Here is a 13719-nt window from a genome sequence, read left to right as displayed (position 1 = left end):
TCCCTCGCCTTGTGGAGCAGCCTGGGAAATATTCTGTCAGGCCTCAGGGACTTATCTGTCCTAATGTATTTTAACAACTCCAACACTTAATATCAACATGCTCCAAAACATCAACCTCACCCATATTGTCCTCACCGTCATCAAGTTCCCTCTCATTGATGAATACCAATGAGAAGTATTCATTGAGGACCTCGCTCACTTCCACAGCCTCCGGCACATCTTCCCACCTTTGTCTCTAATCGGTCCTATCTTCATCCTTTTGTTCTTCACATAATTGAAGAATACCTTTGGGTTTTCCTTTACCCTGCTGGCCAAGGCCTTCTCATGCCCCCTTCTTTCTCTCCTCAGCCCCTTTCTTGCTAACCTATATTCCTCAATCACCCCATCTGCTCCTTGCTTTCTAAACCTCATGTACGTTGCCTTCTTCCATCTGACGAGATTCTCCACCTCACTTGTCACCCATGGTTCCTTCACCCTACCATTCTTTATCTTTCTCACTGGGACAGATTTATCCCTGACATCTTGCAAGAGATCTCTAAACATCGACCACATGTCCATTAGCACATTTCCCTGCAAAAACATCATCCCAATTCACACCCGCAAGTTCTAGCCTTATAGCCTCATGATTTGCCCTTCCCCAATAAAAAAATTTCCTGTCCACTCTGATTCTATATTTTTACATGATAATGCTAAAGGCCAGAGAGTGGTGGTCACTGTCCCCCAGATGCTCACCCAGTGATCTGTGACCTGACCCAGTTCGTTAACCTAATACTAGATCTAGTATGGCATTCCCCCTAGTTGGCCTGTCAACGTACTGTGACAGGAATCCATCCTGGACACACTTAACAATCTCTGCCCTGTTTAAACCATTGGATCTAATCAGGTGCCAATCAATATTAGAGAAGTTAAAGTCACCCATGATAACAACCCTGTTGTTCTTGCACCTTTCCAAAATCTGCCTCCCAACCTGCTCCTCGGTATCTCTGCTGCTAACGGGGGCCTGTAGAGTACTCCCAGTAGAGTAACTGCTCCCTTCCTGTTCCTGACTTCCACCCATACTGACTCAAAAAAGGATCATACTACATTACCCACCCTTTCTGTAGCTGTAATAGTATCCCTGACCAGTAATGCTACCCCTCCTCCCCTTTTTCCCCATTCCTGCCCTGGTCTCTCTAATGGCCACTACATCATAATTCCATGTATGAATCCAAGCTCTTAGTTCATCACCTTTGTTCCTGATGCTTCTTGCATTGAAGTACACACACTTTAGTCCTTGTACCTTACTACCCTTACGCCCTTTATTCTGTTTCTCTTTCCTCAAAGCCTCTTGATATGTTAGATCTGGCTTTACTCCATGCACTACACTTGCAGCTCTCTCATGCATGACCTTTATCCTGCTCCACCTCGACATCTGCTCTAATCTGCTCTGCGCCATCTGGTTCTCTTCCCCCCCCCCCCCCCATAAATCTAGTTTAAACCCTGGAGCAGCACTACCAAACCTTCCCAAAAGGATGTTAGTCCTCCTTCAGTTCAGGTGCAATCCATCCCGTTGGAAGAGGTCCCATTTTCCCTGGAACATGACGCCCTCCCTCCTGCACCAACTCCTTAACCAGGTATTTAGCTGCATTATCTTCCTATTTCTAGCCTCACTAGCACGTGGCACGGGTAGCAATCCTGAGATTGCAACCCTGGAGGTCCTGTCCTTCAACTTTGCACCTAACTCGCTAAGTTCTCTTTGCAGGATAACTGTTTGTCAGGTTGGAGGCCGGTGACTAGTGGTGTGCCTCACTGGGTCCAATGTTGTTTGTCATATACATTAATGATCTGGATGATGGGGTGGTAAATTGGATTAGTAATTATGCAGATGATACTAAGATAGGTGGCATTGTGGATGATGAAGTAGGCTTTCAAAACTTGCAACGAGATTTAGGCCAGTTAGAAGAATGGGCTGAACGATGGCAGATGGAGTTTAATCCTGATAAGTGTGAGGTTCTACATTTTGGTAGGACTAATCAAAATAGGGCATACATGGTAAATGGTAGGGCATTGAAGAATGCAGTAGAACAGAGTGATCTAGGAATAATGGTGCACAGTTCCCTGAAGGTGGAATCTCATGTGGATAGGGTGGTGAAGACAGCTTTTGATATGCTGGCCTTTATAAAACAAAGCATTGAGTGTAGGAGTTGGGATGTAATGTTAAAATTGTACAAGGCATTGGTAAGGCCGAATTTGGAGTATTGTGTACAGTTCTGGTCACCGAATTATAGGAATGATGTCAACAAAATAGAGAGAGTACAGAGAAGATTTACTGGAATGTTACCTGGGTTTCAGCACCTAAGTTAGAGGGAAAGGTTGAACAAGTTAGGTCTTTATTCTTTGGAGCGTAGAAGGTTGAGGGGGGACTTGATAGAGGTATTTAAAATTATGAGGGGGATAGATAGAGTTGACGTGGATAGGCTTTTTCCATTGAGAGTAGGGGAGATTCAAGCAAGAGGACATGAGTTGAAAGGGGGCAAAAGTTTAGGGGTAACACGAGGGGGAACTTCTTTACTCAGAGAGTGGTAGCTGTGTGGAACGAGCTTCCAGTAGAAGTGGTAGAGGAAGGTTCAATATTGTCATTTAAAAAAAAATTGGATAGGTATATGGACAGGAAAGGAATGGAGGGTTATGGGCTGAGATGCGTGCTGTAATTGTTATACGGTTATATAAGAAAAACCACTGTTGCATCTTCAGTTCTTGGAGCCATCTGCCAGTATGAGAATTGTTGATTCATACCTCATTGGAAATGTGAAGCTCTTGCTTACTAAATTTAGAATAGCAAAGTCAACTCCCATCCATTTCTGCCCCGCCCCTCCAGTGTGGCACTCACCAAATACAGTCAGTTCAGGATCTTTTCTCATTCGATTCAGAGATGGGAAAGGGTTTAACCAAATTACAGAAGAGTACAACAAAAGCTCTCCCATTGAAAGTTCTGTGACCTAAAAGAAAATGAGGGAATTTAAGTTGCAGTACAGAAATCTTTGTTAAAAAGAGCAAAACATTATCTTGGTGAGTTAGATTCATTGTTCCGATTGTATTTTGTAATATCAGGTTTAAAGAAAGCTAAATTTTTCCAAGTGTTAATAAGTTTGAATTCAGCCATTTGTATTGTCAGCCTTTAATATAACTCTGCCACAGAAGGTTGTGAATGATTATCTGTGTATGCTTATCTGTTAGAAGTGGTAGAGGCAGGTTCGATTTTGTCATTTAAAAAAAAATTGGATAGGTATATGGACAGGAAAGAAATGGAAGGTTATGGGCTGAGTGCAGGTAGGTGGGACTTGGTTAGAGTAGGCGTTTGGCACGGACTGGAAGGGCCGAGATGGCATGTTTCCACGCTGTAGTTGTTATATGGTTATATTCAGGGCTGGCATAAACACACAAAGCGCTAGGCTGAAACGCACAGTCAATGTTTTGGATCAAGACCCTTCATCTGGACTGGATTTTTACTGAGGGCCAAAGGTCATGAATGTCAAGGTGGGAAAGTGAATTTAATGCTGGGACTTTGCCTTGTCCTTGTTATATCACTCAAGTGGATAAAGAGTGTAATAGGGAATCACTTATGATTGTTATTTTTGTAAACACTGCACTAAAACATAGAATATAAGTAAAGTATCTCTTAGTGTAGCTATATTGTTCATTGAAAAATAGTACCACAGTTGTGTAAAGCTCAGTCTCCTAGGCAAAGCATAACCAAGGAAACTAAACTTAAGTCATGTATCAACCAGATAATTAATGCAGAACTATAAATTTAACCACTAAGCTAGAGTTTGACAGCACAGAAACAGGCTTTTTCACCCATGCTGACCATCAAATCCCACTTACCAGCACTTGCTCCCCAGCCTTCTTTACTTTGGCAATTCAGGTGCTTATTCAAATAGTTCCTCAGTACCTGTTTCCGTCATCATTGTCTTAGGCAAGCATTGCAACCATTCTGTGGTGAGAAGATTGCCCAACCTTCCCTAAAATTACACCCATTAATTTTAGGTACTTTTATGGGAAAAATTTCCTACTCACTGCTCTGTGCCCTTTTATACATCTCTCTCTGTCTCCTCCACTTCAATGAAAAAACAGACCATCCAGTCTAGTGGCTCATCCCTGGCACCACCATGTTGAATGAAAATATAAAAGACTGCAATCTGGAGGGACTCAGCATTGACATTTTGTTTCCTCACAGTGAAGGTGCTCAACCTGTTGTTTTTTTTTCAGCAAATTGCAGGTGGCATCATATTGAATCTCCTTTTCACCCTCTCCAGTGTAAAACACTGGGTGAGACTTAACCTGTGTCTTATAAAATTGTACCATAACCTCATATTTATATGCCACTGAATGTATCTTACCTTTTACCACCCATTGGGAACCTTGAACTTGTTCCCTACCATTTGTTATGTATTCTTACGCCCATTAATTATCTAAAGGCCTTTACATTGTACTTAAAAAGTCCATCTGTCATTGCTCTGCTCATCTTGCCCACTGATTAATGTAAATGACGCTGAGAGGCTTGCAAGTCATTCTAACTGCTGATCTTTGCTTTATGCCACTAAACTTTTCAGATAAAAGTTTCGTTTAATTACAGTTCCTAATGATTGAATTCAAAAGACAGGCTCAGTTTAAAATGTTACTGCCAGTACAATCCTTGCAGATCAGGAAGATCTCAGGTTTGATACCTTGTTCATGATGTATTTTGGTTGACCAGACCACTGGTAAATATGTGATGATTAGGCTCAGGTTAATAAAAGACAGGATTCATAATTGTGATGTACTAATCTACTTGTGGGTACAATTACAACTTTAAAAGACACTTAAATATATGGATAGGAAAGGTTTAAGAATGGGACTAGCTGAGGCAGACAACTTGGTTGGCTTGAACATGGATGGGTTGGTCTGAAGGACTTTTTTTCTGTGCATATGGCTCTGGGAAAAAACTGCATACTCCAAGGTGTGTGATTGACATAATACTTTACTGCATTGACTTCTACAAAATGTAAACACTTATTTCCAGCTTATATAGCAGTGAGTTTTGTGACAATAGAGGGAGGAATTCTTGAAGCATGAACCAAAATATTCAAGAGAAGGCCTAGAAAACAATAAACATCTAAGCAAAAGGTTTTACCTCTTTCTTCGTTCCAGGCTGTTCTGCAATCAGCTGATCAAAGACAGTTCCATAATCCTCATAGATTTTCTGCATCTCATTGATGTGACTAGCAACTTTCTCCATTGCCTTCAGTGTTTCTGTGATTAAAAATAAAATATTCAGCAAAGTCACAATTATCATATATCGTTTTTAAAATATTTTGTGTTTGCCATGCCTCTTAAATGACTGATGGTTTTTCATTATTTGAGACTGCAACGAACAAGGGATGTAGGGTGCATATCTCAGGAAACAGACCCTTCTGGAGAAGGAAGTGGTACAGAAATGCAACATGATTTACTTTTCCATTGACTTCAATGGAATAGAAACATCAGGAGCTGTATGTTTGCCTACATTAGATTTGGCAACAATCAGGCAAAGCTCCTGCAAAGCACAGTAACTTAAAACTTGCTGTTTTTTTGAAAGATCCATTAACAATATTGCTTACTAATTTCCCAGTTTGGGTCTGCACCAGTTTCTATAAGAATGCATTGGTTCGATAAAAATTATCTTAAATGATGGAAGATTGGAGGGTGATATAAAATTCACGCTTGAAACTCAACATTTAAAGTGTTATTAAAATTATATATTTAAAGATAACAATTCATCTCCCATCATATTCTTAGACTGTTGGAATTGTTTTCACTTTGACAGAAGATATTTTAGTCTTCAAAAAATTAAATGTTGGCATAAATACATCTACAGTTGATGGGCTGTCCAGAGGGGAGATCCATTACTCCTTGTAACTAAGGTATTTCAACAACATTCATGGTGCTTAAAATAAAGGACACTCAACATCTTCAAACAGACTTTTGTGCTCAGCCTGTAAATGTTCCACCTCTTCCTAGTGTCAAATCATTGTGTCCCTTTGATGCCATACTTGTTCAAACTCTGCTTGTTCTGGAATTCAGCTGTCTTATCCATTCTTACCTACATACAGTGGCCACTTTGTTAGGTACACTTGCTCGTAATGCAAATATCTGATCAACAAATTGTGGCAGCAACCCAATGCATAAAACCATGCAGATGTGGTCAAGATGTTCAGTCGTTGTTCAGACAAAATATCAGAAAGGGGAACAAATGTGATCTAATTGACTTTGACTGTAGAATAATTACTGGTAGCAAATGGTGGTTTGAGTTTCTCGGAAAGTGCCAGTCTCCTGGGGATTTTCACTTGTAATAGTCTCTAGCATTTTACTTCAGATAAATACTGTGAGGTACATTCAGCTAATCAAGCCAGTCATATCCCTACATTAAGTTTCCTCAGATTAAAATGATGAAAGTTTGGAATTTTAAAAAATCTCTTCAATAATTAAATTAACCAGTTTAAGCTTTTAATAGACACTTTGAGATTCAAACCATTGTAAAACAAGAAAGCATTGGAACTTCATCTCTTGTAATTGAATGCCTTAAAAATTTAATATCCAGTTTAATGAGGGCTCCGGAAGCACCCCTACCATGCCACAAAACACTGCAGGCACCTTCCACTCTTTCATTACTTAGACAAATCTATCCACTAGCAAGAAAATTATGATTTGGTCATACACCAAATGTGTACCTACATACCTACCATCGCTGGGAATATTAAAAAAAAAATGCTTCTGAATGAAACCAACCTACTCCTTTGTGAAAGATAATTGTGTCTTCATTTTTGGCAAGCTTTCAGTACTAACCTGTTAGATGATAGTGCTCTTCACTCTCTGCATCAGTTAGAGATACTAGCTCTTTCAGTAGTAACGGATATTTCAAAACTCTCTGCACAGGCTTAATTAGATAAGATTCCAAGGTAAAAGAATGTTGCTTTGTTGGATTTCGTGCATCCAAAAATTCTTTAAAGGCTTTGTCAGTTTTAGCTGGAATTCAACAGAAGAAAATAAACTTTTTGACAATACACAGAGGAAAAAAAGTGAGACACAGCACAGGTTTGTTTAAAAAGACGATTTGAACAGAAATACTGAAGAATGATATCAAGCACACAAACAGCAACTTTATAGAAAAGATCTACTTTATGAATGCATTGGCTGATTATTTTGATACTGTTTACAAAATGTTTTATAACAATATTATGAATACTCATTTTTCATTTAAATTTCAGTGTAATACAAATGTGAATAATTTACATAAATATAATTATCAGTCACTATTGTTACAGTTTTCAAACTTTACTGCATCTTCCCACAACACTGACAGTGTTTTTAAAATAGTTGCTATGTGCTGAAATGATAAAAGACACTGTACAAATGCATGTTTATTTTCCTCAGTTTCTTTACAGGGATGAGAAACATTCATGAACACTGAATTAATCTGTTAACATCACATTCATCATGGTAAAAAAATTACTAATGAAGGTCTCTATATAAAAAAAAACATTTTTTTTTAATAATGTTCAGTTTTGCACAATGCCAAGTTATTGCTGGGATCACAATGAACTCCCCACTGTAAGTGACTAAGCTGGACCAGTACATTCTTTTCCAAGTGAATTTCCATGCCATTTCTCCCACTGGCACTGAAAACTGAGCTCAGCAGTTGCTGTTATCTCCATTAACACTCATGGGCAAAATTGAGTCACACATTTTGCATATTTCTCAAACTAGAGCATTGTAAATTAGGTTTCTCGTGGCTGGTGCCAGTACAGAACCTTTAAGCACAATTTCTGCTATGTCACTACCTCTCAGTACCCATGATTTAGCATAAAGTTAGTATCATGAATATGGTGGCAAAGGCAAAGCCAGGAAGATCTATCTGAAATTTAAGGCATTAATTCAATTAACATTGAATTAAGACAAGTCAACTTCTTCTCGGGCCTCCAGCTGGGTACATCTTGATTTTAATGGACGTATCAATGACAAACTGCAATTTTCATCAGGGATGATGCTGAGGCATGTCTTGTCTGATGGTATATATATCCCTGTCATCTGTCCCTCCAGATTGGTTAGTTCTCATCCAATCAAGTTTTCACTATCCTACCTTGTTTACAAGCGAATCTCAGTTTTTACTTGGAGTGAGAACTTAGTCTTTGTTGAGATTCTTTTTCTTTTTCTCTGGTTTTATTTCAATAGCTTCCTTTTGGCAGTCCCAAAAGCCACAGCAGTTTTGTGTTGTTGAAATCAATCTTTTGGCCATGCTATGTTCTGCTACCTCTGATTTCTCCAGGTAACACTTTGTGCTCCTTTACGCAGGTTTCCACTGTGTCAATATACACTAATCTGGCCGATGTACGCTGCTCCGCGTTCACAGGGAATCCTGTAAATGCCAGCTGTCCTGAGTACCAGGTCATCTTTGACCCTCATGAGCTGTGATTTAAGCCTCCTTATGGGCTTGTGGATGGTATTAATCTAGTATTTCTTCAGGATCCTAGTGATCCTTCCAGAAACCTTGGAAATATAGGGAAGACAAGTGGTAACGACTGGTTCCTCGTCGTTGTTAGATTTCCTGGTTTTTCCGTTGGCCCAATTAATTTCCTTGACCTTGTAGCCATTCTATAATGACATCATGTGTAATCATCTTACTTTCTTGTGGGAACTCCCTAGGTCCAAAATAGCTTTTAGAAGGTTTCTGTGCCATGCAAATGGCTTTTGGGACTGTCTGGTGAAGGAAGCCATTAAAATAAAACTAGAGAATTTTTTTTAAACAAAGACAAAAGTCTTGCTATAAGCAAGAACATGAATTCAATTGTAAACAAGATGGTTCAGCAGAAACCTGATTGGTTGAGGACTAACCAATCAGGAGGGACGGATTACGGGTATAAATACCACCAGACTAGATGTGCCTAGCTAGACATCATCCCTGATGAAAATGACAGTGTTTGTCATCAAAACGTCAGTTCAAATTGATACCTGTATCCAATTGGGACCCTGAGAAGAGTTTATTCATTATATACATGGGAAAGCATTAGTTCCTTTTTCATTGACTTACAACCAGTGTAAATGGCTGGGATTCCAAGCATGCTCCTGTATGGCTGATTGATTCTTTGAACAGTGCAGGAGTGAAGTACAATGAAGAAATCATCATCTTACTTCCTGGTTATCCTTTCAGATGCACCAGCAGTATTCCCTGATTTCATTCAATTGCTGTAGGACTACAGCACAGGAACAGAGCAAGTTATATTTTAAACTTGAATTGTTTAATGATTTTCATTGTTTAAAATTATAAATGCAATCAAACTAATGCTTCTGAGTGTCAGGGTCATTTGAAAACATTATTAAAATGATAACTCTCATTGGCAGCAAAGCCAGAGCTAAGGCACAACACCTAACAACAAGCACCTACTTTTCTTGGTTCTGGGACCAGTGAGAAATGCCTTTCAGCCCTTATAAAACAATGGGGTATGCACACAATCTTCTGTATGGGGCCCCACTCGGGCAAAAAAGATCAGTGCTTATTCATCGCCATAAACTCAACTAAATTCAGTCATACTATAACAATGAATAATATGCAGCATGAGCCAGTGTTGCAGTTAAACCCCACATGAACTCAATTGTTTAATTAAAATCTATTGTTAACATATTTATACCTTACCTCTTTCCAAAACTTTCTGGGCCTTTCTGTGGTTTGCACAAAAACCACTGTAAAGTTTGAAGTGATCAGCATAATACAAGAATGAACCACCCAGGGAAAACAAGAGTTTCTGAAATGGAAACAAATCAATTTAATATTAGGTGAAAACTGCCCAATTATCCTTCCAACAGAAGGTATGAAACAATGATTCTATCCACACATTGTCATGCACAAAAATGGATCAAAGAAACAGATTTAGAAAAATTGCTCCTTTAATTTAGACTTTAGTAAACCAGGAGGACACTTGAATGCAAGAAATGAAAATGACTTCACTTTTCCTCTGCCTTTCTGAAGCTATGAGCTGCTGTTGTGACATATTTGAGGATTAAAGAACTAGCTCTCTGAAATCCTGACAAGTAGCAACATCTAGATGCAAGTACAGTGTTGAAAATATATTTTGCCAGACTACTTACAGTCTAAACATGGACAAAACTTATAATAATCATTATGTGAGGCAAGAATAATGAACTCCTTAAAAGCTGGGTTGCATTATGCAAATGACCGCATAATTTCAGGTCCATTCATAACTCCTCAGATAATGGAGGCGTCTATGCCCAGCTATACTAAGATCTGGGGCATATTCATATTTGGTAGTAACAAATGTACCATTTTCACAATGTAAGTGAATTGGTTACCCCCAACAAGCCCCTTTTATAGCAAGTCCAAACCAACAGCAAGCTGGAGATTAAGTTGCAAACGTCACATAAAAATTATGGCTACAAGAGCAGCTGAGAAGTTGATAATTGTGCAGCAAGCATTCTTACTCCTTATAAACCTTTCCACCCACAAGGTATATTTGTCCAGATGAGTGCAGCTCCAAAAAACTCACGCCATCTCAGGAAATGCAGCCCATTTGACTGGTACCTCTAAATCAACCCCCCCCCCCCACCACCACCACCACCACCAAAAGTCATCCTTTCAATACTAGTATAAGCTTCATTGATTGCATATCCTAAACTTGCAATTCAGCACAAGGGATGTTTTTTAGTTCTTCCACAAGTCACACATCATTCTACCTTGAAAATATATCCCTATTTCTTTTTTCCTAGTTTGATCAAAATCCAGGAATCATCAACCATCACACACCAGCATCGTCACGACATGGATTCAAGAAGGGGCTTCCAACAAACTCTTAAAAGCATTTCGTGTTAGGTGATAAATAGATGCCTATACCCAATAGAAATCACACCTCCTTCCATACATCAACATATCTATAAAACTCAGTATACCATTGCACTCTTGCATGTATACTTGTGAACAGGAACTATGGGCAAAATTAAGTAAGAGCATGGATTCCTGTCACCATATAAAAAGTGACTTCTAGTGTTCTTAATAACTTCAGAGTTTTCTCCAGATCCAAAGTACTACATCTGAGCTGGACATAAAAGGAGACTACTTTATTATCAGAATGAAGAGTGAAATCAGACTGTACCATAGCCACTTAATGCAACAATTTGCACAGCAGAGTACAGATGATACAGTTTTTAGTAGATGATAAGGACTATAATGATAATTCACACACAGACTAGATACTCCAATGTTTCTTTAGTTCTTAATTATAAATACTCTGTTGAGTATTAGTTGAAGGGCCTAATATAACTATTCATGCTTTGTTGACAAGAGTCAGCACAGGTTATTATCAAATGATATAACTATTTTAAACTTAATTTTTTTCTTATTATGTGTGCAATGTAATTCCCTCACATACTTTAAATTGGGATGGAGTCTCTAGCTTGTTGAAGTCAGGTGATAAGGCAATACCATCCTCAAGTGTCTGCAGAAACATCTTCTGAAACTGGAGCATTTCTGGCAGGCTCCCAAAGAGCGACTCCATCTGCAAGAACAAGGAACTAGCAGAAGTCTTGTACTCGGTTGCATGTAAGTACTCATTACTATCATTTGTCTGAGCATCAGAGCCACAGGAAATACAAATCAAACTACAGGATGCATAAATGCTTCATCAAGATTGCACATAGGATTCACATTAACCTTAATTAGCAGCAGATTTTTACTTGTGGCTGTCATGACCACAGTCAGCAACAAAAGGGAAACAAAGTTAACTAGCAACCAGCATAATGAACTGCAAACTAAATAATGGAATTAAGGCATCGAATATCACTGAATTAAAATGTTCACCAGAAAAAATAATCTAGATGCATTTCAACAACGTGGCTGACTTGAAAAAAAAATCACACTAGCAAACAATTTCTAAGATATAACCGAAATAACCCCTGCTGAATTCATAGGGAAGGGCAATCTATATTTCTATCTACAATGTTTCATATTAATGCGTACCCCTAAATTTGGTCCTGTGAATTTACATCAGTCATCCTGGTGCTTAATTGTTTAAAATGTATTTACTTGTGCCTAACTGCTTATGCCCAGTGTTAAATTATTTGCTTCTCGCACCCTCATCCATTTGCTAGAGATCACCTTAAAAGCATCAGGTGGCCATACCAAAGGAAATGATTAATTTGAATAGCTTGTGGTCAAGAATCACACAAAGGTTAAATTGCAGCCACAGTAAAATAGTTTGGGAAGCAAACCTTTAACAGTTAAGGGGTGAATGGTTAGTCAGATTCACTAGAATATTGCCCCGGTGTCAGATTGGTGTGTGAGAGCAGCTCGAGTATTGGGGAAGGAGGGAGCTGTTCGGAAGGGGTGGGCTCTACTTGAACCATGCTGGCACCCAGGAGTGAGCACAACAGATTGGAAAAGTATGAATAAAGTAAATGAGAACGCGAGTGCAGGAGAGTTTACTGAAGTCTCCAGAATAAAACAAAACAGAACATTTAGAATGTGATTAGATTCTAACTTCAAGTCAAATTTGACAAGAGGGGTGGTGAATATAGAACTGAAGGTGTTATATCTTAATTCATGCAGAATACAAAGCAAGGTAGGCTGGTTATCCTGACTTCAGTGTTTATTAAGATTTTAGAGTCCATTATTAAGGATGAGGGTTTGGGATATTTGAAGGAACACAATAAAATAGGCTGAAGTCAGCATGGTTTCCTTAAGGAAAAATCTTGTCTGACAAACCTGTTGGAATACTTTGGGGAAGTAGCAGACAGTACTGACAAGAGGAGAGTCAGTGGATATTGCTTATTTGGATTTTCAGAAAGGTTTTGACAAGATGTTGCATGTGTGGCTGGTAAACAAGATAGGTGCCCATGGTATTACAAGAAAGGTACCAGCATGTGTACAAGGTTGATTGATTGACTGACTGACAGGAGGCAAAAAGTAGGAATAAAATTGGTATTTTCAAGTTGGCTACCAGTAACAATTGATGATCCTTATAGATTGGAAAGGATTAATGTATAAGGGGTGTTTGATGGCTCTGGGCTTGTACTCACTGGAGTTTAGAAAAATGGGGAAGGGAGGTGAATCTCACTAAACATTGAAAGGCCTGAATAAAGTGGGCATGGAGAGGATGTTTCCAATTCTGGGAGTGTCAAGGGACAGGGGCTCAGACTCAGAATAAAAGGACGTTCCTTTAAAATTGAGACAAAGAGGGAGTTCTTTAGGTAGACTGCTGTGGAGACCAAGTCATTAGGATTATTAAAACTGGAATATATAGGTTCCTGATTAATAAGGACATCAAAATTTATGGGGAAAAGGCAAGAGAACAGGGTGAGAGGGAAAATAACTCAGCTATGATCAAATGGCAGTGCGGACATGATGGGCCAAATGGCATAATTCTGCTCCTGTGTCTTATGGTCTTACTTATAATAATGTACAGAGAATGCTGTCAAAGGATGCAATCATTCAACTGCTAAAAATTTATTTTGCATCTTTGTCCACAACAGGTTTCACTAAAGTTACATTTATATTAAAGATTTTGTCAAATTGATTTACTACATCACTCTAAAAATACACTCATGAAAATCACCATATAGTTTCACAAATAAGTTTTGAAGACAATCAGATTCACAGTTGACCACAGAAGCACCTGAAACAGTCAGCTAAGGCTTCCTTTGGGCTTGTATTGTTCT

The 13719-nt window shown here is 38.8% G+C and overlaps 1 protein-coding gene across 8 annotated transcripts in view; it reads right to left on the bottom strand.

The window, feature by feature from the left end:
* LOC132402935 (rho guanine nucleotide exchange factor TIAM2) overlaps nt 1–13719 on the bottom strand; it is a 263572-nt gene that overhangs the window by 8053 nt on the left and 241800 nt on the right. For all 8 annotated transcript variants that reach the window (XM_059986063.1, XM_059986060.1, XM_059986061.1 and 5 more), the window contains 5 exons: nt 11436–11561; nt 9689–9797; nt 6844–7023; nt 5153–5271; nt 2870–2978 (listed from right to left, as the gene is read on the bottom strand). In XM_059986063.1, the coding sequence (XP_059842046.1) occupies nt 2870–2978; nt 5153–5271; nt 6844–7023; nt 9689–9797; nt 11436–11561 (643 nt within the window). The remainder of the gene's footprint in view (nt 1–2869; nt 2979–5152; nt 5272–6843; nt 7024–9688; nt 9798–11435; nt 11562–13719) is intronic.

The sequence above is a fragment of the Hypanus sabinus genome, chromosome 12, assembly GCF_030144855.1.
Source record: "Hypanus sabinus isolate sHypSab1 chromosome 12, sHypSab1.hap1, whole genome shotgun sequence".
Taxonomy (NCBI): Eukaryota; Metazoa; Chordata; class Chondrichthyes; order Myliobatiformes; family Dasyatidae; genus Hypanus; species Hypanus sabinus.
Note: the sequence above shows the minus strand (reverse complement) of the source record. Positions and strands in the feature narration are given on the sequence as shown.